The sequence below is a fragment of the Telopea speciosissima genome, chromosome 2 (genome assembly GCF_018873765.1).
Source record: "Telopea speciosissima isolate NSW1024214 ecotype Mountain lineage chromosome 2, Tspe_v1, whole genome shotgun sequence".
In the NCBI taxonomy this organism is placed as follows: Eukaryota; Viridiplantae; Streptophyta; class Magnoliopsida; order Proteales; family Proteaceae; genus Telopea; species Telopea speciosissima.
Genome location: NC_057917.1, coordinates 70,067,963 through 70,092,907, shown reverse-complemented (window position 1 = coordinate 70,092,907; position 24,945 = coordinate 70,067,963). Strand labels below are relative to the sequence as shown.

General features: G+C 40.2%; 2 protein-coding genes across 2 annotated transcripts; both read right to left on the bottom strand.

Annotated features, from left to right (window-relative positions):
* Nucleotides 1-1,481: 1,481 nt before the first annotated feature.
* On the bottom strand, nt 1,482-18,985 carry LOC122650083. The gene is made up of 5 exons (XM_043843384.1): nt 18,813-18,985; nt 18,550-18,614; nt 2,728-2,831; nt 1,873-1,927; nt 1,482-1,778 (listed from the first exon to the last, which is right to left on the bottom strand). Exons 1-5 carry the CDS (start codon nt 18,915-18,917, stop codon nt 1,646-1,648), a joined length of 462 nt encoding a protein of 153 aa, XP_043699319.1. The 5' UTR covers nt 18,918-18,985; the 3' UTR covers nt 1,482-1,645.
* A 3,738-nt stretch (nt 18,986-22,723) lies between these two features.
* LOC122651806 (probable galacturonosyltransferase 9) lies at nt 22,724-24,945 on the bottom strand. The gene is made up of 3 exons (XM_043845347.1): nt 24,704-24,945; nt 23,349-24,599; nt 22,724-23,210 (listed from the first exon to the last, which is right to left on the bottom strand). Exons 1-3 carry the CDS (start codon nt 24,884-24,886, stop codon nt 22,935-22,937), a joined length of 1,710 nt encoding a protein of 569 aa, XP_043701282.1. The 5' UTR covers nt 24,887-24,945; the 3' UTR covers nt 22,724-22,934.

Sequence of the window (24,945 nt, the reverse complement as noted above, 5' to 3'; positions counted from 1 at the left end):
TGTTCAATGTCCATATGCACGCTCCCATTGGCTTTTGCACTGGTGTAGGGGTCACTCGAATTGGCAGAGTTCTTCTTACTAATTGTTTATTATATTAGTAGGAACCGCATAACCGGGCAACATTCTTCTTCCCATTTGTTTATTATATTTAGGGCAAGAGATCATTGTTTGGTCGTGTAATCCCCACACCAGCATGAGGGGCCAATGAAAGCACACACATGAACATCAAGCTATCAACACAGATGAGATTGTTGATTTCAAGAGGGGCTTAGTGGTAATTTTGTGTGCTCCTATGTTTGGGCACAAGAGCCATGCTGCCAAACCGCGTTCTTTTTCCCTTATATTTAATACAAACAAGTAAATTATACTACATTCTTTCTCAATTAAACATGAATGTCCGCTAGACTTCTCCCTGCAATTCGTATATTTTTACCATTCCCCAATTTTATTTTATTTTTTGAATTTCCCAAAATCATTCATAGATGAAACTTAACATTATTAGCTAACATAAAATAGTACCTACTGCGTTGACCATAATATCCTCATAATGCTTACGCTTATCAACTGTGTTACTAGGATACTTATCTGAATCAACAGAACCAGAAGAACTCCTCTCTTAATCAGCTGTCGAATAGTCAATCCAAAAAAAAAACAAAAATCTGCTATCGAATGGTTATAGTTTCCCCTTTCAATACGTCTCTCTGAGTTTATATAGTATACCAGCACTCAATGCATCTCAGCCCAGAGAGTGCAGAAACCCAGAATCATCCAGTTTGTACGACAACCAGATATAAGAAAAAGGGAAAAGGAATTCCACCCAGTCCTGCGTCTAGGCGTGTACCTGCGTTCAGACACAGCCGGGCACAAATGACCAGCATACCCCTGCTTTTCCATGGGGACGGGGGCGGTGATTTCGTGTCCGGCTGTGTCTGGGAGCAGATACACACTAGACGCATGACCAGGTGGCATTCTTTCTCCCTAAGAAAAAAGAACACATTTTACAGGTGGGTAGGTGAGCAAAAGAAATTTTGAAAAATAAAGAAAGAAATGACTTAAAAGGACATTTACAAGACTTGCCCCCATAGAATTGCCTTCTTCTAGTGGTCCCATGTGGGCCCCACAGATTATCAACTTATTCAATGTGGGGTTATGTCATATCCAGCACAATGATGTTAATGTGATTTTCTTTTTTAATCTCTTCCCCGTATGACTTTTTGGTTATCTATACTCTGTTCTTGTTCATACCGAATTTACAATTTAGTTTTAAATTAGTCTTCAGTCAGCTGATATGTTAAATACGTTTGTTTGAAGTTTGAAATCTTGTTGAGTGATAAGTTGTGGTAATCTCTTTCTTTACTCAGATTGTCAATGGATATAGGTATCAGTATCAGTCAAACTTTTATCATGTAATGAGTTCCAAGAACAATGATTAATTTCTACCCGGAAAAAGAAATAAAAATTTAATGCAAGGTATGCGCTTCCAGGGATGAAAATGCCAAATCCAATGAAGTCACCATTTCATGCAATAGTTCAAAATCATGGAAAATATCGGTTTACCTTCTCCAGTAACTGGTAAAGACTACAAGGGTTAATTCACATGGGCTAAATTTTATGGGGTTTTCCTGAGGGGAGGTAAGGGAATGGATTAACTGCTGCTCTTTTTACATTGCGGTTTCTTGTTTGGCTGATTGGTGGATGTTTCTGGAGCAGAAGCCGAAAACCTGTTTTGATCTTCAAAACTATGAACAGGATCTGTAAATGACCATGTAGGAGGCAACCTGAGAGAAGATAGCAAGAGCAGCCTTAAGCTGCAGAAACTGGTGGTAATATGTCAGACTGACTAGGAAACACAAGCTTGACATGCATGCTTACCTGCTTGACTTGATAATCTCGTCATCTATGGTATCTTCCTTGTCAAATATAACACCTATAACCATGTCAAGAAACCAATAATGTCCTCAATTAAATCAAGTTTTAGATAAGCAAGGCAATAAAGTGGTCTATAATATTCTTGCATTTTATTGGTACAAGCAGAAACCCAGCCTAGGTTAAAGAAATGATAAAGTATGAACTAAATTGAGCCTGAGTCCACCCCAGCCTCTCATTTGATTCAAAGTTGAGCCTGATTTCGGCCGACTTGCACCCCTAATCACAGCCAAGCTCCAGGCCCACAAATCTGGAATAAGTATAACCATGTATAGCAACTTACGAGATTGCAGTTTGATTTTGCAAGACTATTTTGAACAAATAATTACATACAGATAGTAATATCAGGATATAGTTTTCTTCACTGCCCAGTGAATGTTCAGCCACCATCCTAGGGTTCACAAACCCCTATAGGGTTTTAGTATGTTCCCCCAAAATACCCTGATCCCCCCTCCCCCCGTGTATCTGAACCTGCCTCAGTGAATGGATTCCCATTCATCATGGCCGAAGGAAAACTCGGTCCTAATATATATTCCAAATTTACATATAATGACAAGGGCAAGGCATGCATATGTCAAACTCAGGTCCCTATTTTACCTGGGCTTACAACTGGCCAGGCCCAATTGGTTAGAGGCTATGTGCAGTCTACCCTCAAGTTGAGCTGGGCCCACCAGACTACCTCTATGACTAGTTACTACAAGCCATAAGCCAATGGAATTATTATCATTCCAATACAGTTATAAGGAATAAGTGTACAAACCACGGCTAGCCTTATTATGGCATCTCAAATTGGTTGTTTACCTCCATACAAGTCCTTTTTGGAGAAATATTTGGCCTTCAGGCGACAAACAAAGTCAGCTTCATATTTGTTGTACTTCTCTGTGTAATCTGGAGTATCTGAATCACTAGCCATAATGAAGAAAATTTGAGACCATATACCAATCAACCAAGTAAAATTTTGATAGTTAAAAGGAAGAAGCTGTGTTTATTTTTCTAAAATTAAGAATCAAGTATACAATACAAAGCCAAAGGCTACAGAATATTATAAGTTCAATGTATTTCCATATGACACGAAAGCTGAATTTTCCATTACAGCAATTATGCCCTTGAAAAACCTGGAATTTCTAATAGTTTAATGGATAACAACTGTTTCATGCGAGGGAGATCTTATAGGGTTTTACCAAATGGGAAGAGGGTAATGCAAAGTAGCAAAGCAAAACAGATTCACTGCATCATGAAAGTTGTACGGAAATATACGGGATTGAACATAAATCTAGTTTATGTTGAGAGGTATAAAGATGGCCCACAAAGATTGATCAAGGATGTTTGATGTGTTTATTTCTGTCATGTATGTCCATAGTTGTCACAGCGTCTAGGCGATTCAAGGCGTTGGAGGGGGCCAGATGCAAGACGACACCAACAAAGCGACCAAGGCAACCAAAGCGCCTGGATGCCTAGGCAACGCCTTGACAACTATTATGTCCCATCCCAATAATCCCTACTATTTGTTGTTTGCAAAAACAAATCTTGTTCTGAAATTTCAAATCATTTTGGTTTATTTACAGTCAGATCTCAGTGTACGGCCATCTATGTCCCTTCTTCCTCTTCCTTTCCCTCATCAGACATTTGGACCAGATGTCTTCTTCCAAAAATTCAGTTCTTCATAGAGATCTAGGCATGGATAGCATTCTCACTGTCAACCATCTGACTTCCAGGGTCCATATAATTGGATCTTCTAAGGGATGAGGTGACTGTTCTTCCCAAGATTTCAAGATTTTGGTTTCAACCTTGGTTTCGACAAGTCAAAACAGAATTACAGAAATAAATCATATTTAGACCAAAATTTGACTGTTACTCTGCATGGCTAGGCTGGCCATTTCTTTTCGTCATTTCAATGGTCAAATGGTCATATTTTGAGCCCGAAACTTCAGGAAACCCCTAATTAAGCATCTCTAAACATATTGAAACCTTTAGGTTCTAAAAGAAAACACCTAAAATGGTAGTTTGGTTTCGTACCCTAGGTTGGTAATGTGCGCCATACCCTATTGTATACTTTCTCAAATATAACCTATTCTACACAATCTGATGATGATGTTTCACAGAGTATTAAAGTGGGATGGTTGAAGTGGAGAGGTGTGCCGGAGTGTTGTGAGACCTCTATATTTCTTTAATGCTTAAAGAAAAGTTCTATAGGACTGTTGTACGACCAGCTATGATGTATGGGGCAGAATGTTGAGAAGTTAAAAAGTGTCATATTCAGAAGCTGTGTAGTAGAAATGAGGATGTTAAGATGGATGTATCGAAAAACTAGGAAGGACAAAGTAAGAAATTAGCGGATTAGAGCTGACTTGGGAGTTGCCCCGATCAATGACAAGCTTTGAGAGAGTCATTTGAGGCGGTATGGTCATCTAAACATATTGGAACCTTTAGGTTCTAAAAGAAAACACCTAAAATGGTAGTTTGGTTTCGTACCCTAGGTTGGTAATGTGCGCCATACCCTATTGTATACTTTCTCAAATATAACCTATTCTACACAATCTAATGATGATGTTTCACAGAGTATTAAAGTGGGATGGTTGAAGTGGAGAGGTGTGCCGGAGTGTTGTGAGACCGCCATATTTCTTTAATGCTTAAAGGAAAGTTCTATAGGACTGTTGTACAACCAACTATGATGTATGGGGCAGAATGTTGGGAAGTTAAAAAGTGTCATATTCAGAAGCTGTGTAGCAGAAATGAGGATGTTAAGATGGATGTATGGAAAAACTAGGAAGGACAAAGTAAGAAATGAGCTGATTAGAGCTGACTTGGGAGTTGCCCCGATCAATGACAAGCTCCGAGAGAGTCATTTGAGGCGGTATGGTCATGTTTTGTGGAGGCCTAAGGACGCCCCAGTAAGGAGGAGTGATATGATCCCGATTGAAGGAGTTAAAGAGCTAGGGGCAGGCCTAAAATGACCATAGAGAAGTTGTTGTTAGAGTTATTAGATATTTTGGTCTAAGGGTATTTTAGGAACTAGTTAAGTTCCAACAGTCCTATTATGTATTTTCTTCTTTTTTCCTCTTTTACCTTTTACCTCCCTAGGGAGGTGGATGTAATATGTTTATCATTAGTAATGAAGTAATATAGCTGAGTGGAGAAGTCTCTTCCACTCAAGGAATTACAACCAAAACAGTCTCTTCTTTCCCTTCTTGTCTTCTTCTTCCTCCTCCAACTTCTTCTCCTTCATTTATTTGCATCCCTAACCTAAAATCCAACTTGGTATCAAAGCTTTAGGTTTGAGAGTCGTATTCAGCCTTTTTCTCCTTTTTTTTTTTCTTCTCATTGGAATCCTAGGTCATAAAGGATTTCAAGGAGGACATTCCTATGTGAAGAACTTGTTGGAGAAGTATGAAATAGGTTCTCTGTAACCTATTCAAGTGTTTGAAGATGCTATTTGAGCTGAGTTGAAGCTCTCTTGAAGTTTTAAGAGCACCCAGCCACTGCTTAGGGTTTCCGCCAGCTGAAAGTTGCAGGTCTGGTTTCTCTCTCCCTCGGCATGAGCTTGAGTCTTGGAATGGACTACTAGAATCGCCCAAGGGTGGTTATTATCCTCCATATGTCCCTCTTTGCTGATTACAAGACCTGTTTGAGCATAGCTCCATTTTGTGGAGTCTCATTTCCTGCCCAGGTAAAACTGAGAATGCTTGTCTTCCTCTTTTCCTGCCTTTGGACTTCAAATGGTTGCTTTCTTGGTTGAGGACTGATTATGGACAGCTTTGTGTGAAGTTTTTTGAGCTTGTTTAAGTTTGTGTTCCTCATTGGAGAGTATTGGGGTGAAATTTGTCAAGTTTTTTTATACCTTGCTGAAATTCGATTCTTGTGTTGAGTTTCATCTTTGGGTTGAGTGTGTACTCCCCATTTGGTTTGGGTGCTCTTGTTTATGGTCAAGTGCCGCTTTTTTCCTTACAATATGGCTGATTCGAATGTCTCTGGGGCTAGTTTGGCTGATTCACAACCCATTCCAACAGCCCCTCAAGCTGTTTTTGAGAACCACCATCCACAAATCTCCATTGTAAAGCTTGACAACACCAATTACCTTGACTGGTCACACTCAGTGAAGCTCTCCCTTAGGAGCAAAGGGAAGCTTGGGTACATTACAAGTACTATTAAAGCCCCAGAGCCTGGTTCTCCTACCTATGAGAAATGGGAGACAGAAAATTCCACAATTATGACATGGCTCATCTTCTCCATGAAGCCCGAGATTGGGAGAAGGTTTATGAGAAAAGAAACTGCCAAGGCTATTTGGGACAGTGTCTCCCAGACCTTTGACAGGGTTGGTGACTCTGCCAAGGTCTATCAGCTTCACCAAAAAATCAATTCAATGAGGCAGGGTGACAAGACCATTTCTGAGTACTACAATGCTTATATCAGTCTTCTGGAGGAGTATGACCACTACAGGGATCTTCAATTGACCAATCCAGAGGATGAAGCAAAGGTGCATCGCACCCTTGAAAAGGAGCGAGTCTTCACTTTACTTGGTGGCCTGAACCCTGACTATGAACCAATCAGGCTCTAGATCTTAGGTCGGTCCGCTCTTCCATCTCTTGATGAAGTGTGTAGCTACTTACAAAGTGAGGAGACTCAACGTGTTACTATGGAACCAGCTCCAACATCATCTCTTGAGAGGTCAGCTTTCAATTCTAGTTCTTTCCAAGACACCCGTGGAGGTGGTAGAGGCCAAGGGCCTAACCATGGGGAAGACAGAGCAGCTGAGACAGGTGGTACTAGTGGAGGTGGCAAAGATAGGTTTAAATGTGATCATTGTGGGAGATCTGGACACACCAAGGATAGGCGTTGGACTCTTCATGGCCGTCCAACTGGTACACGGGGTGGTGCTCGTGGTGGCCGTAGAGGGGAAGCTCGAGGAGCCCACTCTGTTATGACTGAGGCAGATGCTACACAGGATGACTCCACTCTAGCAGATGCAATGTTTCGCAGGGTCATGTCACAGCTAAGCACATCTCATACACCCACAGTGGCTAGCTCCTCTTCATCCTCAGCTTTGCAGGTCTCCACCTCAGCTTTTACTGCAGCTTAGTCTTGGGTCATTGACTCTGGTCCCACTGACCACATGACTGGTACGTCCCATTATTATGACTCAAATACCATTTGTTCTGGTAAGGATAAGGTTAGGGTAGCTGATGGCTCCCTTTCCTCCATCTCTGGTAAGGGCAACATTCCTGTTACATCATCCATTTCTCTTACTTTTGTTCTTCATGTCCCTAACCTCACTCTTAATCTTTTATTTGTGAGTCATTTGACTAAATCTCTGAACTATTGCGTCACCTTTTTTCCTTCTCATTGTCTGTTTCAGGATTTGGTAACGAAGAAGATTATTGGCAATGGTCGTAAGGAGCAAGGACTTTATCTTTTTTATCCTTTTTTTGCCCACAGCTCAGTCCTATGTGTGTAGACGTAATGAGAGTAGTTCTGTGGATTCTGTTATGTTATGGCATCGTCGTCTTGGCCATCCATCTTTTGTTGAAATGAGGAAACAATTACCTCACTTATTTTCTTCTATTTCCGCTTCTCATGTTTTTCATTGTGAACCACATATGTTTGCCAAAAACTATCGTTCACCTTATCCATATCATAGTAATAGATCTACTTCCCTTTTCCATATTGTGCATATTGATGATTGGGGACCTGCCCCCACTACTTCTTTATTTGGCTATCGTTACTTTGTTTCATTTGTTGATGATTTCTCTCATGCTACTTGGACTGTTCTTATAAAGCATAAAAGTGATGCTTGTGATGCATTTAAAAAATTTTATCAGATGATTCTCACTTAGTTTGATACTCGAATCAAAATTGTTCGTTCTGATAAAGGGGGGAGTACATGTTTGGTAGCCTCCAAACCTTTTTTCTTGATAATGGCATTATCCATCAGCTAGCGTGTGTTGACACACCCCAACAAAATGGGGTAGCTGAGAGGAAAAATCGCCATTTATTGGAGGTTACTCAGAGTCTTCTCTTTGGCATGCATGTTCCTAAGACCTTCTGGTCTGAAGCTCTTCTCACTGCTTCTTTTCTCATAAATCGCATGCCTACCAAACTCCTTGGTTCCAAATCTCCCTTCGAAACCTTATCTCCACAGGTTTCTGCTTTCTCTCTTCCTCCCAAAGTCTTTGGTTGTGTTTGTTATATGCATGTTAACAAACTCCATCACACCAAACTTGATCCCAAGGATCTTAAGTGTCTCTTTCTTGGGTACTCTTCTACTTCCAAGGGCTACAAGTGCTATCATCCTTCTTCTCGTTGGTGTATTCTTTCCAAAGATGTCACCTTCCTTGAATCTATCCCTTTCTTTGCCCCTTCTCAGCATCATCTTCAGGGGGAGAATTGTGGAAGTGAATAGGCTGTTGATTTCCTTCATTCTCCTCTCCCTCTCTCTCCTTTTATGATTGACATTGGAAAACACAGGACTGTGGATGTGGTTGATACTGATGATCAATTAGGTGTGAATACAAAATTGGTTGTTGAAAGTGGTTCTGTTAATGAGCAGGAGAAGGATTACCACATTAAATACAGGAGAGGTGAAGGCTTGCATAATGAAGGAAAGAAGACCTGCCAAGTCAAAGGACGTATAATGGGATGGAAAGGCAAGCTTCTGTCAATGGCAGGTCGTGTGGAGCTTGTAAAGCCAGATATCTCAGGTATGCCTGTTCACAACTTTTTCGATTTATTGGTGGCAGGAGTCGATGATTAAAACAATGGAAAGATGGATGCGTAATTTCATCTGGTCTGGTGATGTGGAGACGCCCAAGAAGATCTCAGTTAAATGGGACGTTGTTTGTAAACCCAAGAACGAAAGTGGGTTAGGCATTCGCCATCTGTAGACTGTGAATATGGCCCTCATAAGCAAACTGACCTGGCAAATGAAGCATGAACAGTTTGGAATGAACCAGTTTTTCCGTGCTAGGTTCATAAACAAAGATAGGTCGATCAAAGGGTACTACAAACCCCCATCAGATTGGCCAGGGGTGAGGAGGATGTGGAGCTATGTTTCCAGTAAAGAAAGATGGACTGTGGGGGATGGGAGGAAAATCCGTTTCTAGTCGGATAGGTGGCTTGATGAAGTTCCTATTGCTGAGCTTTCAAATCTGAATCCCTCCTTTCGTAGGTTAAAGGCCCATGTTTCAGACTTTATCATAAATTCTGAATGGTGTTTTCCTCAGGTGGAGTCACAGTTCTTGGTGGAGTTGTTTGACAAAGCAAAATCAGTGAATCTCCCTATTCGATCTATGGATGACACCTGCTCTTGGTCATCTACCTCGGATACCTTCTCAATTTGGTCTTCTTGGGATGCATTACGAGCTGCAAATCCAAAAGTGGCATGGTCTTCGCTGGTGTGGGGAAAGCTTTTGCAGCCTTGCCATTCCATGTTTGGATGTGCTTCACCATGGAAGACTCCCAACGGATGACAAAATTATTGCTAAAAGAATCCATCTTCCCTCGCGATGTGACCTCTGTTTATGTGAAGCGGAAAGCCTTTCTCATATCTTCTTGGAGTGCAACTATGGCCGTTTTGTTTGGAACTCCTTTCTTACCTATTTTGTTACTAGTTGGCAGGGTCATGTTTCTTTTCTTGACTTGAGCATCTGGTGGAACAAGAAGGCTAAGTCCCAATCTCTCAGAGAGGCTTGGTCGGCTGGTCTTACTCTGATTCCTTATTTTCTATGGATGGAACAAAACTTGACACAATTTGAAGGGACATCAAGGAATCCGACACTGGTGTGGAGTCCGGTAAAGAGGGAGCCATGTTTCATTTCCTCAAATTTTAGACACTTTACTCTGTGCATGACTTGATTCAAGCAAGGAGTATGGGCTTACATATTCAACCTCGTAGACATCACCAGGTTCTAGAGATTCTTTGGACACCACCTCCGCCAGATTGGTCCAAACTCAATGTTGATGAGTGTTCCCTTGGAAATCCAGGCAGATCTGGAACAGGAGGTTTGCTTCGGGTTGATCAAGCAAGGATGCTATTTTCCTTCAGGAATTACCCGGTTATTAAGTCGAACTTTGAAGCAGAGTTTTGGGCCTTGGTTGGTTTGGAGCATGCTAGAGATCCTGGAGTTCGCTGCTGATGGCAATGCTGTAGGTAGCAGGTTCTAGCTTTGCTTGATTGTTAGAGTGCTTAGGCTGTTTTAGCCTATCTTTGTAATCTTTTTTTCTTCTATATTCTTTGATACATGACCTTTTAGTGGGGGGTAAAAAAGCAAGTTAAAAAAGTTCAATGAAATTACTGTTTTATGCCAATAGCAGTGAGATGCATGGAGCCTAGTGAGATGCTTGGTTGCTTGGTGAGATGCTACTTAAGTTCTAGGTGGGAGGCTTAATTCATATCCTTCTTTTCTTCTCTCATATGTTTTAAAAAAAATCTATTTGAGAATTCTGTTCTTAATATGGGTTTGTCCCTATATGTGATCCTGTTGTGAATGATATCTCACTGGTTTTACTGGTGCGAGATCGATTCTACATTATTTGGTATTAGAGATATAGCTAAACCCAGTTCAAGAAACTCTAACCCACCAAATATTCTCAATCATATCACTGACATAATCAGTCAGTTATCAGACTGCATGACTGTTATCGTAAATAGCTTTGAAGCCAATTATAGGAACTTTGCTAAGTTCAACCCCCAATACCCAAAGAATTCTATCATGATAGCCGTTGATGCCAATCCGGAGACAGAGTTCTATGATGGACTTCCTCTTGAAGAGGAGGTGAGGAGCAGCCTGTTGATAATGAGGAGTGAGGACGGTACAGTGACCAATGGCACTTTGGTTGCATCAACAGAGATAACTGAGGACGACAGTGATGAGGAATCTAAAGTGTTTGCTACTAAGAGCTGAAGCGGTGGGTTAAGAAGTCGACGATACCGTTATGGGAGACCATGTGCCCACGTGGGTACATCCATTACTCTTGATGATAATTGTGACACTGTACACATCAAGTTCGTCATTCCACCCGAACAATTCAGAGAGGGAGCTCCATGCTTAGAGAATTATATTCCCAACTTCCGAGAGCTGCCAGAGTTTTGCTACAGGTTAAAGTTGGATGTGCACTATACTAAGATCATTCCTCAACTCACAAAAATCAAGGTCGAGTTTTTTTCAAGTAGGAGAGAGTTGAGGTAGATCAAGAAAGGCTTTAACACAATTACTCACACCGGAACAAGACCAAGTCCTAGTCTAATAGGCTAAATAAGTAGCCAAATGGGTTAAATGGGTCATGGGCTACAAATTTTATGTTTTCTATTGTAATGGGCCTATTTTGACAGCCCATATATGAGGGATAAGAGGCACATACGAATTTAACTAGTTAATTATATTTGTATCTAGTCCACTAAAGTTGTGAAGTCTCAGGGATGTCAATAGGTTAATTCATTGTTATTTGTGAAAAACCTTGAAAATATGAAGTCATTAAATATCTTTAAAAAAGTTTCAATGCAAGTCCTTGTAAATTTACATGCCATTATCTCTAGAAGTTCCAATGAGAGTCTAGAACCCTCCCACCCTCTATAAAAAGAGCTGTTTATAAGCATTTTGAAGCAAGTTAAAAAAGTTGAATGAAATTTCTGGTCTTAAGCCAATCTTTAGACAACCAAGAGACTCTCAAGCGTGTGGGAGGAACCCCAAGAAAGGCACATTTGAATGATTTACTGTGCTTACTCCTCCTCCCCCCACCTCACACCCCAAAACTCAGATTGATTTGAGTCAATAAGCTCTATAACTTTATTATGCTCGTATATAAAAAAATAGGGACTTTTTCTTAAAAAGGAAAATATTAATGTAGACTAATCCCGAACAAGAAAAATCCAACTAGAGACTAGTACAAACAAGAGCAATGGACTAAGTTATTGGCCAACCGGTCGTTTTCTATATATTTAGTAATATATAGTACCATCACGACTATAGTGCCATAGTTCAAACAGCTTTCCTTTCCGCTGCTTCATCAATGGAAAACAACACCGCCGAAAGAGTTGATTTTAGAGCGGGCGATACAGAAACCACAGAAAGAGAGAGAGGTGAGGACCTAAGTCATGCGCGGTAGAACGAACAAGGTAGCTATTGCAGAACAGGGGAACAAAACCAGAAAATTGAGTGAAACAAAGGAGCCACGGGTTGAAGAATTTGACAGAAATATGACCTCTTGATGCAGTACAAGGCCAGAGTCGAAGGAGAAAGAACAAAACCAACAGGCCCCCACGGTTTAGCAAAACCAGTCCATACTCTGGTTTCTATTAATCCCATGTTCTGATTATATTTTTGCCAATAATATGACCTGTGAGGCTGCGACCAGCTTGTTTTAGAAGATCCTTTTTTGATAAATCTGGTACAGCATCTTGAAGATTTGGAAGATTGTGTGGGCCGCATAGGCCCTTGCATGGAGTTGGTTTCCTAGAAAATAGGCTGCTGGATTGTGTCTACGAGAAGACCTTATCTAGTTTCAATTTTGTGTTATTGTAACCATGCTTAGTTACTAAATAGGAGTTTCTATTTCTGAATTTTCCTTTTAGAGAGCAAACTTTCTTTCTCATGTAATAGCAATATTGGAGATTCCATTCCACCTAAATCCTTCTCACGCATGGAGGGTCTTATTTTGTAATGTCTTTATTTCATATTTTATAAATACAAGTGAAGGGGATACACACCCCCCCCAACGTTTTTGAAAAGTATATTGAATCCTCGTCAACGAGACAGCAGCTTCTATGGTTAAGTAGCAGCAACCAAGGTGGTGAAACCTTGGAGTGGTAGTTGGCAAAGACTTACCTAGGTCTTGGTGATGAAACCAGATCATATCCCCCTCTGTTTCTCATCTTCCTCTCCTCCTTATTCTGCTTCTTTTGTCTGCTGATTCCTTTCATAACACCTACAATGAATAATAGTAGAATAACAGAAGCTTGTGGCACAGTGTTCTTCCCATTCTAATCTCTATTTTGGTTTGTGTTCCAACAGCCATCGGCTCCTAGGTTGAGTTTGATTTCTCACTTTTATTCCCTACCATTCTTCTTTGTTATTCTACTATTATTCATTCAATGTTCTGCAGGTGCAGGTGCTCTTCTTCAGTTCTCAGTCTATTGTTGCTGTTCTAACCTATTCCGGTAGCAGGATTTTTTGTCTTCAGTCCAACCAATCTAGCCATTTGACTGGCTTAATTTTCTGACATTTTTTGCTTCTCAGTCCACCCTAACTTCGACCAGAACTGGAGGGTCAACTGACCCATGGATTGTGAGTTTTTGACTGTTTAGAAGTTACTAGATTCTGTCTTTCTAGAGTTTCTATTTTCTGTTACCTATTGTTCCAGCAAATCCAACCCGTGGATCAGCTTGATATTTTTTACGAATTACTGCATTTATTCAAGTGATCAACAAACGACGGAAATCTCACTTTTGCTTGCCCCTATCCTGATGAGCCATAACCAAAGCTCTCATTTTTTGTTGAGTGGTTGTTCAAGTAAGTCAGGAATGAGCCCCTCGAAAGGTTGATGCAAATAAACGAATTTTTGTTCTACGTTTCCGAGCTAAATATCATTGTCTAGTTCTGGTCATGGAAATTTTCATCCTACAATGAAGTTTTGGCTTTTCTCCAACAAGAAGAATAAAATCAGCAACTCTAGAACCCTTCTCGTTTAAGATGTGATGGGGTATCACAAATTCAATAAACTCTTCAGTAGTGGAAATAACCTCTTGAACTTTCATAGCTTCAAAGTTGATTCACCTTTGACTCTTTATCAAAAAGCTCATCAGCTCTAAACACCACTTCTTCCTCTATAGAGTCAGCAACCACATGCTCTTCCTCAGCAGAATTTTCAGTGTGTTGACCATCCTCTTACTGCCTAGGAGGAGTCTCGTCTCTAGGAGCAGTAGCGGTGGCTTGTTGGTGTTGCTCCATGATATCAACCTTCTGATCTAATTTTTTAACCATATAAACGACCCAGTTGATAGAGGCCTGTAGTTCTCCAGTAGAATCCATAGCTCTAATACCAAATAATGTAGATTAATCCCAAACCAGAAAAATCCAGGTAGAGACAGGTACAAACAAGATCGCAAAACCGGGAACAAACCAAACAATAAAATAGATAGAAATTTGACCTATTAACATTAATAAAATAAATAGAAAGATAGAGGGAATAACAGGGAAAAATCCACCTACAGTGGTTTTAGAATCTACCAAAACCTATGAAGAGAATCCACTCTTCCACTAAGGAATCCACCTTAGCCTTTACTTGGAATCCAACAAGCACACTACAATACACAATAGTAAAGCTTTTTCAGGAAAAAAAATTCAGAACCGATATTACTTCAAATCGTTGGGGAGGGCGATGGCCCTTACATCTATTTGTAATGTAAGCTAACCCAAGTAGGACAGCATCAGAACTGATTACAGATAACCTTATCCAAAAGAAAATAATAAAAAAACACCAACCTATGTTCCTAAAACGCTGACTCTAGAGATAGACATAAACTGGATTACTAACATCAGGCCTATTCCAGCTAAAGGTAAGATAAAATAATAAATAAGAAGTGAAATAGAAAACAACTAATAAGACCCCAACTAAAATCCCGCATTCCTACCTCCTACCTATATTTTTGGCTTATTAAAGTAGCCCATTACAATGAAAACTCTTTGGAGCAAAGGGCCAATACATATGTAACCCAGCCCAAGGCTTCTTTACACTAAATTAAGCCTACAACCATGAGTTATCTACATTAAATATTTATTAATAAAAATAAATAAATGTTTCAATTAATTATATACAGCAGACCTATCTTTGAATATGATAAATATGGTAGAGTAAAACCTGATGGTACTAACTACATGATCAGTAGTACCAGTGCACCCCCAGTCCCAAACAGGCTAACAGAGATGTTAACCATTTTCAGCCGACCCAAAACCCTCAGTTTTCATTAACCATGAAGAATTCCACCGGTTGATGAAATATGTACTCAATCACTTAGGAAGTTACAAGGTCCATCTTAGGAATGGTAAACTATCCCCCGAACATAATCTGGGGTGTACCACTCCTTTCTCCACAAGCTCATCAAAGACTTCATTACTTGCTCTAGGATTCCAGCAAAATAAAGTGTTTGTTTGGGAGACAGTGGATTATTATGTCGACAAGTGATCATACATTCATACCTCCAACTATGGTCACCTCTCTTCCAAACCCAACCAATGAAGTTGGTTGAATCTCCTTCCACCATAATAATGGAGACTCCAGCCCACAGAGATAAGACCCAGTTCTTAAAGAGAGCAGATCTGCCCTCATTGAGTCACCCTCACCTATAGAGCTGAATAAACTTTCAGAACCAGGCCTGCCTCATCCTTAACTACCCCCACTTTCAGAACACAGCTTTCCAAAAAGCATCATTAAAGATTTAAAGTTACATTTGACAAGGCCCAATAGAGGAAGAAACCAAGGTGTCAGAAATGCTACACACATGGGGACTGGACAAAATAATCTGAGACCAATCCTGATACAGATAGATGAGGGCAATAACCTGTTAGAACCTGAATCTGATTAACACCATTGCCAGCTCCTCATCCCCCTACCCTCCCTCCCCCCCCCCCCAAAAAAAAAAAAAAACCACACTGGCTAAACCAAAACCTGCACCACACTTTATCATTACCTTCCCTTACCAAACCAAGAAACTGCACTAAACCCTCCCAAAAAATCAAGAAACCTGTTAAACCCAGCACCATGTTTTAGCAAAATTTCAAGAATCGGGATTAGATCATGTGAATCACCTCATTCAAATCAGAATTGGCCAACCCCAATCCCAATTTGATCCAATTCCGAAAAAAGATATTTCGAACAAGTCCTTGGCCAATTCCTGGCTAATTCAAATCGGAATCAGATTGGCAATTTGGCATTGATGGGGACCGATCCGATTTAAAAACCTTGTGTTTAAACCTTCTACATCCTCCTTTAAATTTTCATCAAAATCCACAACCATCTGATCCTTTTTTTCCACTAATTTTATTTAAAAAGTCAACCCTAAATTCCAAAGAAACTAGATGTGAAGTATTGTGAACTGATAAGAAACAACCTAGGGCTAGCCAGTTTCCATATTAGGGCTAATTTCATACCCTTTAGCAACACCCACAAGCCTAATTTAGAGATTGGGATTGTCATCCTACTGTCCTACATCATGTGACGTCTAAACAAAATACCCAGCCCATCTAACTTTCCCGTCAAGAAAGACTTCTCAACTTCCAAAGTTTGTTTTACATTTTACCAACAAGCATGGAGTTGGTAAAAAAATAAAATGACTGAGCCTCTTCAGCCACTCTACGCTGTGTTCAATCATTACAATATCATTACAATTTTCACCATTCACAAAACCAAACAACTTTCTTTAAATCTCAAACAGCACCATAAATTTGATCTCCACCATCATTCCTTACCGACCAAAGCATGTCTACAAGTGTAATATGCATAGATCTACAGGATACAACATATGATGCATATTACAGATCCCACCACAGACAGGCTCTAAAAATGTTACGATATCCTCCTTTGACATTCTTACATCTAGTCCTCACCGTGACAAAGATATCATGACCCTGTTAAGACTTAAGAGCATTTCACTTTGAAGTTCCGAAGACTAATGTTAACAGTCCATACTGTGACAACAAACACATTGAATCTCATTCATATTAAGAACATTCCATTTTGAAGACTTGGGTGAGATTACATGGTTAATTCACACAGCCTTGTATTGAGAAGTGCAGGAAGGAACTTGGCATAGACTGACATATGAAAAGCTCAAAAAGAGATAATAGAATGTAAGAAGGATATCCCTATTGTCTTTAATGACCTAGAAAAAGCTTATGATAGAGTCCCCAGAGAGTTAATTTGGCAAGTAATAAAGAAGAGATGTGTTTCAAGTAAATATGTGGACAGAGTTAAAAATATGTATATTAGTGTAGTGACTAGTGTAAAATGGGTGGGGGGGGGGGGGGGGAGACAACAATTGGATTACATCAAGGATCAGCTTTAAGCCCATATTTGTTTGTGCTAATCATAAATGAATTGACTAGAGACATTCAAGATCAAATCCCTTGGTGTATGCTTTTTGCTAATGATATTGTTTTGGTGGATAAAACTAAAGTGTGGATAAACACCAAGTTGGAATTATAGAGATCATCCTTGGAGTCAAAAGGTTTTAAGATAAGTAGAACAAAAATAGAGTATATGGTGTGTAACTTTAGTAATAAAAACAGACAGATACTAAAGTGGTGAAAATTGATGAGAGGGAGATACCTCAGAGTGATTATTTTAGGTATCGAGGCTCAATCATAAATAAAGAAGGAAAAATAGAGGATGATGTAACACAGAGAACTAAAATAGGATGGGTCACTTGGAGAGGTGCGTCCGGAGTGTTGTGTTATTGACGTATTCATTCAAAACAAGGAACTTTTTTTAGGATAAGACCGGCATTGATGTATGGAGCTAATTGTTGGGCAGTAAATAAACATCATATAGATAAACTTAGTGTAGCTAAGATGAGGAAGTTGAGATGGATGAGTGGCAAAACTAGAAAGGATAAAATAAGGAATTATCATATTAGAGTTGATTCAGGAGTAGCTCTGATACATGATAAGTTATGAGAATGTCGTTTGAGGTGGCATGGACATGTGCAACAGAGGCCTTTAGATGCTCTAGCACGGAGGAGTGATTTGATTTAGATTGAAGGAGTTAAATGAGTCAAGGGTAGACCTAAATGACTCTAGGAGAAGTGGTGAAGAAAGACATGCATAGCTTGGGCCTTGTTACAAATATAGCTTTGAATAGAGCTGATTGGAGGGAAAGGATCCATGTAGCTGACCCCAATTAGTTGGGATAAGACTGAGTTGAGTATTTGGGAATTCAAAACCTAAAAATCAATCTGAGGTGGTAACTCAAGCCCAGCCCAAGTCTTATTGTCCAAAAGACATATTGGGAAAAAATTTTAAATGAACAGAAATAGGAAACAGTAATAATCTGTACAAGTAAGGTCAAGAGCACCTATAGAGCATTATGAACCCAGAATCTTAACAAGGTTATCAACCCTATGCAAAAACTACTTGATTAGAACTTACTTTTCCATTGACAATGAATCAATGATGATATGGGTAGACTCTAACAATTAGGATGATAGATCGTGAGAAATGAACATACCTGACTCGAATTTTTCACATTAGTCAATAGTGTCTATAGAAGGAAGGCATTCCACTTAAAATCTTGTAGGACAAATCTAGGAAAGTGAGGGAAGAAGTTTCGAACACACAACAAATGGGAACTAAAGACTGATGGCTGACACCATGAAACCAGTCCCCATTAAATATTATCTGGTGCGCAAATAAAAATTCATCGACTCTTCTGAATTTTTGTGACACATAATGCACGGATATTGGATACGCCAACGTCTCAAAACTCTATTAATATCGAAATATTTAAATAATACAGTTCAAATTGAAACCAATCTCAGACGCTACAAACAATAGTAAAACAGAAAAAAGGGGAGAATGGGTATATAAGATGCAAAGAAAGAAAGCTAAAGGGAACAAAGGAAAATTAAAGAGAACTTACAAGAAGCTTTCAACTAATTCAGGCTTTCTTTCAAGAACATTGGTGGCATCGTCCAACGAACCGGCCTTCAACAGATCAATATAATACAGAAAGACAAATTGTTAAATTACACTCAGTAAACCAAGAAAGAAGATAGCGGTGAAAGGTTGACAACAAGTGAAAGAATGCATTCTCAGAGCATGCATTAAGAAGAACACTTGCGGTCATCGAGTATCGACTTGGCCTGAAATGAAGATGGAGAGAGAGAGAGAGCGCGCGCGTACCTGAAGAGTGGTTGAAGGGTTTATTTGTGGTTTGGTAGTGTCTTCAGAGAGAGGGGTTTGGTCCGTACATTGTGGCAATGTATCAGACGGAGGAGGAAGGGACATTATCTTCTTTTGAAATTGAAACGACAACCAAAGTTGAACTGCGAAAACGACGAAGAAACGAAGAAAACACAAAAAAGGTAGCGTGCGTTTTGCGCTGAAGTTTGATGAATATATATGTCTGTCTTCTTCCGTCTGACACTGTGAGTCTGTGAATAGCGTCTTACCACTCACGGAATCGGGGATTGAATCGGTCCTCACCTCCGATCGGGATCATGCTCTAGAACCGGCTCTCAGATATGATAACTCACGATTCTAAGTTGGGTCAATCGGACAATCTGAAGATTCTAAACCACTTTGACCCAATTGGATCATAGGTGTATAGAAATTAAGGGTGTCAATCGGACGGTTCAATTTGGTTTTGGTGTGACAAAAGGAAATAGAACCCAAACCATTAAGGACTTTTTTCGGCTTTGGCTTGCCTTCGGTTTGGTTCATTTGGAAACAGGGTATGAACTGGTTTTCGTTAGGGACTAGGCAGACTTCCTAGGTTTCGGGAGTCAGGCTTAGGTTTCAGTTCGGGTTTGGGCCTATTGGTCGGGCTAATCGGTGACCCGTCAAGTTAATAATGCTGACATACAAGCTGAACAAAGACATAATATAAACTGATGATTGTAGATATATTATAGAGACATGAAGCTGGATATGAAGAAGGCTTATGACATATTCGAGTGGCGTCTCATTGAAAAACTTCTCTTTAAACTTGGGTTTTGCTTTAGCTGGGTTAACCTTGTGATGGATTGCATTCAATCTGTTTCTTACCGTTTTTTCATCAATGGATCAGTTAAGAGGCAAAGTCCAACTGTCATGGGGGATCAGACAAGGGAACCCCCTTTATCCTGCCATGTTGCATTGAGCTATAGCTGTGCAAGGAACTATCAGGTACCAAAGGCCAGGAGTATCATGCAGGGATTACTCAAAGCGGTGGAAAGAGGATAGGTGTTGCCAAAGCCTTCAAGAATGGATCAACTGCATGTACCAACAGGTGAACGCAAATGTGAGAACCAATCCCATTTTAATTTTGTTTCCATAAAAACCCCTCCTTTCCTTGTAAATGGCAAAAATAGGACATGTTAGTACGTGCAGAGGAACCCAACTCAAAGCCTCCCTAGTCGTATTCCCTCGCTTTATTAATTACTTTGTTGCTGGAAGTGATTAAGTTTATCTTCCATGATCCTTCACATTCTGCACTGTCATTTCTCAAACACCACTTACACCACTTTCCAATGCCAAATTTCAGCGACAAGAGAGAAAGCAGCACTGTTAAAAGGAGAGCCCTTCCAAGGCTTTATTAGTCTTTTCTTTTGGTAGTGGTGGTTGGGGGGAGGGAGGGTGCTTGGGATAGGGGTGAACAAGTGCCACTATCAGTGTAGCAAGGTAATGCATGACCAGAAGTTCAAACATATAATTTTCCTTTCTAAGTATATCATTGAATTAGACAGCCTCCAATAATTGAAGCGGAGTGAAGAAAGGGATATAAGGGGAAGCTAACAGCAGTAGGTCTCCATAGTAAAAGAATTGTCCTGTTAAATTCACTAGATCATTCATTAGAACCTTATGCAAGAAAAAAAAAACATTTTCAGATGCCAGCTTGCATTTTTAAAAGAATTTTTTCTGGGTGATATTCAATGCTCAATCTACCAATAGTGCCTTCATTAATCATAAAGCAACCAAAAATTGATGCCTGAGAAATGATATAACCTTTTTTCTCTTGATAACAAGAAATTACCAAACCTTAGAATCAATTAAATATAACTTGAGGACAGAGTGAACTACCTCACATCTTAGTATAAAGCTTGTGAGGATTTCCTGATTCAACTAGAGACTAGAATAAATACGAATATATCATCAGACTGAACTTAGCCTAGGAAAAGAGAATGAGATGAATGATTCTTCATCAGCAGATGGGGAATTCAAGACTCTGGCCTCCATCCAACCTTGACTGGCCTATTCCCTTTGATTGGGTGCCACCGGCACTCCTTCCTTTGTTCATTCTTGGTGTTTCTGTCAGTGTAAATGGTTATTGATTGTAATCAACAAAAGAACAATAAAAGGAGATCATCAACAAAAGAGCAATAAAAGGAGAATCTCTCTCTCTCTCTCTCTCACACACACACACACACACTCATACACATGCATACAGACACAACATTAGCCAAGATGTTCCAATTTTTCTGGAACAAATTCTTCTGATATGTAGGTAGAGTTTTACCTGCAACATAATATGGAGGGTAAGATTTTTGTTTGAAGGGGGGGGGGGGTCTCTACTTCCATTGGCATAAGCCTATTTTTTTGGATAGGTAAGATTTTTGTTTGAAAGGGGGAGGGGGTCTCTAATTCCATTGGCATAAGCCTTTTTTTTTTTTTTGTGGATAGGTACCTATTCTATGAGGGAGGGAGGGAAGATGAGAAGCAGGAGACTTGAACCCAAGACCTCCTGGTAGGGTGGGCTTTTCCACTCCACACTTCTACCATTGGCATCAGCTTTAATTACATGATCTGTGAAATTAATCAAAAGGTTGATTCATTAAATAGGAACCATCACACCAAATTAAATGGACACCATATTTTATCATTTAATCAGTCAATGCAATAAAACAGGAAAGATGCCCTGGATACAAAATCACCAGACTCCCTTTCTTTTTATCTCTGGTCTTTTCTCCCAAAAGCTGGAATCAAACTTGAAATCAAAATTGTGCAGGGAACAACATATCGCTAAAGAATCTTAAGGTAATCTGATGAGTTAATGTTGAACACATTTCTGCCTTGTCCTTAACTTCCAGAAATTGGTGACCTTATTCAAGGTCGGCACAGGCTTGTGTTGATGATAACAACTAACTAAAGCCCATAAAGCACTCAGTCACAAAGCTAAGAGAGGAGCAGGTTCATTCAGTTCAGATGGAGTAAAGTGGAACACGCCAACCTCAAGCTGTCATAGATTTAATTCAAGTTCACATTGGCCAATGAGCTGGCTACCAATTGCCAATCCATTTCCCTGCTTCAACCAATTATTATCTCACCACTAATACTGACCATAAAATCCAACTCAGAAAGAGGTTCTTTGTTGCTTACAAGGACCGTCTGTCTAAGCTTGGGGTTTTGGGGGGTTCAATATTTTACCATGGAACTATGGCAAATGATCAATTGGGATCATGTCAAACACAATCAAGCTTTCTATTTAGAAGTAAGGCTATGCAAAGTAAGTTCCCCAAAACCTAAAGCAGGCCATAGAAGATTACTAAAGCAATAAGAAAGGTGTCCAATCTGCATGAGTGTAATTATCTTACCGAATGGCTGTTCAAGCATGTGCAGCATGGTTAAACCCTAGAAAATGGGCTTCAATTTCTGTAATTTTGAACTTGAGTTGCTACTTCCATTTGAATTCTTGGCTTCCTAAAAAATGCAGTTTCTATTCACCATCACCCAATCAAGACCATGACAGATTCTGCAACATTTGTGGCTTCTATGACTTTCAAATTGGAACATTTGTTTTTCTTCTTCAGAAAGCCGGTAGTTAATAACATCTGCCGCCCATTAGAACTTTTCCACTAGAAAAGGTGTTCCAACAAGATAGATGATTGAACTCAACATAAGAATTACATGAATACAGAACTCAAAAAGTACTAATCACAGTATATTAAAATGGAGTTTTTTTTTTAGTTTTTTCCCTTCTTCCATTCTGGATCAACATAAGGAAGTGGCAAGCACTTTGCATAAACTTACTACATGTGGTCATTTAGCATTCCCTGAATAAATCAAAAGAATGCCTTCCATTGTGAATAAGACCTATGCTGGTAGAAATACAAACAAATCATAATTGATGACATTCAAAAATAAAAAGGAACGGTAACATTGTATTTCATCCAAGGCAAACTAAGAAATATTAATGAGCTTCGCTCCAAAAATCTTTAACTAACTGATAAGGGGCTACCAACCAAAAATCCAAGTGCCTGAACAGGAACGTGACTTGCAACTCTTTTTGCATTACCTCATAGCTGTCCCATGAGAGAAGCTATTGATCTAGAGTCCAAAATTGCACATTTGCACAAACTCCATCTCATAGTCCACATATTTGGTCCAGAGGTTCCGGAACTGATTCATTGCAATGTCAAGCCATGGTTTCATGTTCCCATTAAAGTGGATAACTGCAGCATTGCTAATCTCATCCGTACTAATACTTGGATTGTAACCAAGCCCAAGCACATGCCATGATTTGTCCAAAGGCTTTGTTGTTGAGTAGAATGTGATAAGGCCCGGAGGAAGGGTACCCAATTTCCACAAAGTCCGGTTCTCGTTCTAATCAGAAGAAATACCAAAAACCAAAACTAACTATTAGACCCAATTCTACCATTATTAAAAATACGAGCATAAAACACCAGCAGTTAGCAAAAGCACGAAGTAACTGAAACGAAAGCAATTGGAGATGCTGCTTACCAGGTTTTGCCAGTAATGATACTGCTCAGTACACTTTTCATGCCTCCAAGCATCAAGGTCGAAGAAATTCATGCCATATGCCCAGGCACAAGCCTTGGGGTTAAACTTCTCCCTGATAAGTGGGTGAGAGAAGTTCATGTATTGAGCGTAGCGGTGGAAGGACCCAAAGCAAGTCTCTACAGCTCCATTCACCTTCCCATCCATATCAATCTTCCATAAGCCTGTGAGGTCCTTCTGCACCACAATATCATCATCCAGAAACAGGATCCGATGCAACTTCGGGTACATCTCAGGCAGGTAAAACCTGAGGTGATTCAACATAGACAAGTACTTGGGGTTTCTGAATTTTAAGTTATTTGCATCTTTAGTCGCATTCTCCGCCCGATTCTCAAAGTAAAACCTCTGCAAGTTCGCAGACTCAAGCTGCCTGAGAACCGGCACATAAGATGAATTCAAGAATTTGTAGTCCTCCACAGCCTTCACCTCAACATGGGCACCACCTTCGGCAGGTCTCATCTTGAACCATACCTGCATCGCTGCAAGATTCATCCTATCGGTGACGACATGGAACACATGCTTCCATGGTTCCTCTGCGTTCTTCGCAGCAGAATTCACCACAACCGAAGCAGCAATCACGTTATCTGAGAAAATCGCGTAGTGGTAGAGACTGGGATCTTCGAATTCAGGCACGAAACCACCATCCCGATACTTCTCCGGGTGTGCAATGCGTTCCTCGACTAGTCTCATCGCCAGACAATGCAAGCTCTTAGGGATAGATTTTGCGGCAATTAGACTAGAGAAAGCTCCCTGTTTCTTTGCCTTCGCGAGCTGTTCATTGACAGCAAAAATGGTGTCTTTGAGCTTCTGGATCTTGAGTTGATTATCGAAAGATTCCTTGGCTTCTGAGATCAGTAGGCGAGCGAGTTTGACCTTGTCTTTCACCTCCTTCTCGAACTGTCGAAGCACGTCTTCCTCGACCGCTCCGTCCGTGTCGAACAAGGCACCACGATAAGAAGGGCGTGAAATAAGATCGGAGAAGTTACGTGCCAGATCTTCAAAAACCCGGAGTTGCTTCGAGTTCTCAAGCTTGAGCTTCCGAGCATACGCAGCGTAAGCATTGACAAGGGCGACGTGATCGTTGGCCTGCTTGTGGATCAAATCAACCCTTGTCTTCAGTGGATCCGACTTCAGCGCAAGAAATGTCCTGTGAACGTAGGCGCGAACATGAGGCCCGGAACTCGTCGGCAAAACCTGTCCTCTCCCATTGCAAATTCAATTACAGTCATTATCAATAATAATGAATCACAACTAATTTTAACATTTAAGATATGATTCATGAACGAAACTAGACTTACTGAATCTTGATTGGAGGTAGAGGGGTTAGTGGTTAAGAGAACAGAGACTGTCGCGAGGAAGAGAAGAGTGAACATAGCAGAGACGAAGATCCGGTAAGAGAAGAAGCTCCGAAGCCCTCCTGCACCGACTCCGGCTCCTCCACCGCCGGTGCTTAATCGGCCAACTCGAATGGCACCTGCCATTCTATCACTCTGTTCTTTACCGATCCAATCAGTTATGCTCTGTCTCCGTCCGTTTGTCC

Excerpts from the sequence above, each read along its gene's own strand:
- LOC122651806 (XM_043845347.1), bottom strand. The coding sequence starts at position 24,886 with ATGGCAGGTGCCATTCGAGTTGGCCGATTAAGCACCGGCGGTGGAGGA. Across the intron at positions 24,600-24,703 it reads CTACCTCCAATCAAGATTCA|GTTTTGCCGACGAGTTCCGG; the intron begins GTAAGTCTAGTT and ends GGGAGAGGACAG. Across the intron at positions 23,211-23,348 it reads ATCATTACTGGCAAAACCTG|AACGAGAACCGGACTTTGTG; the intron begins GTAAGCAGCATC and ends TCTTCTGATTAG.
- LOC122650083 (XM_043843384.1), bottom strand. The coding sequence starts at position 18,917 with ATGTCCCTTCCTCCTCCGTCTGATACATTGCCACAATGTACGGACCAA. Across the intron at positions 1,928-2,727 it reads CAAAAAGGACTTGTATGGAG|GTGTTATATTTGACAAGGAA; the intron begins GTAAACAACCAA and ends ACATGGTTATAG. Across the intron at positions 1,779-1,872 it reads GAGATTATCAAGTCAAGCAG|GTTGCCTCCTACATGGTCAT; the intron begins GTAAGCATGCAT and ends ATCTTCTCTCAG.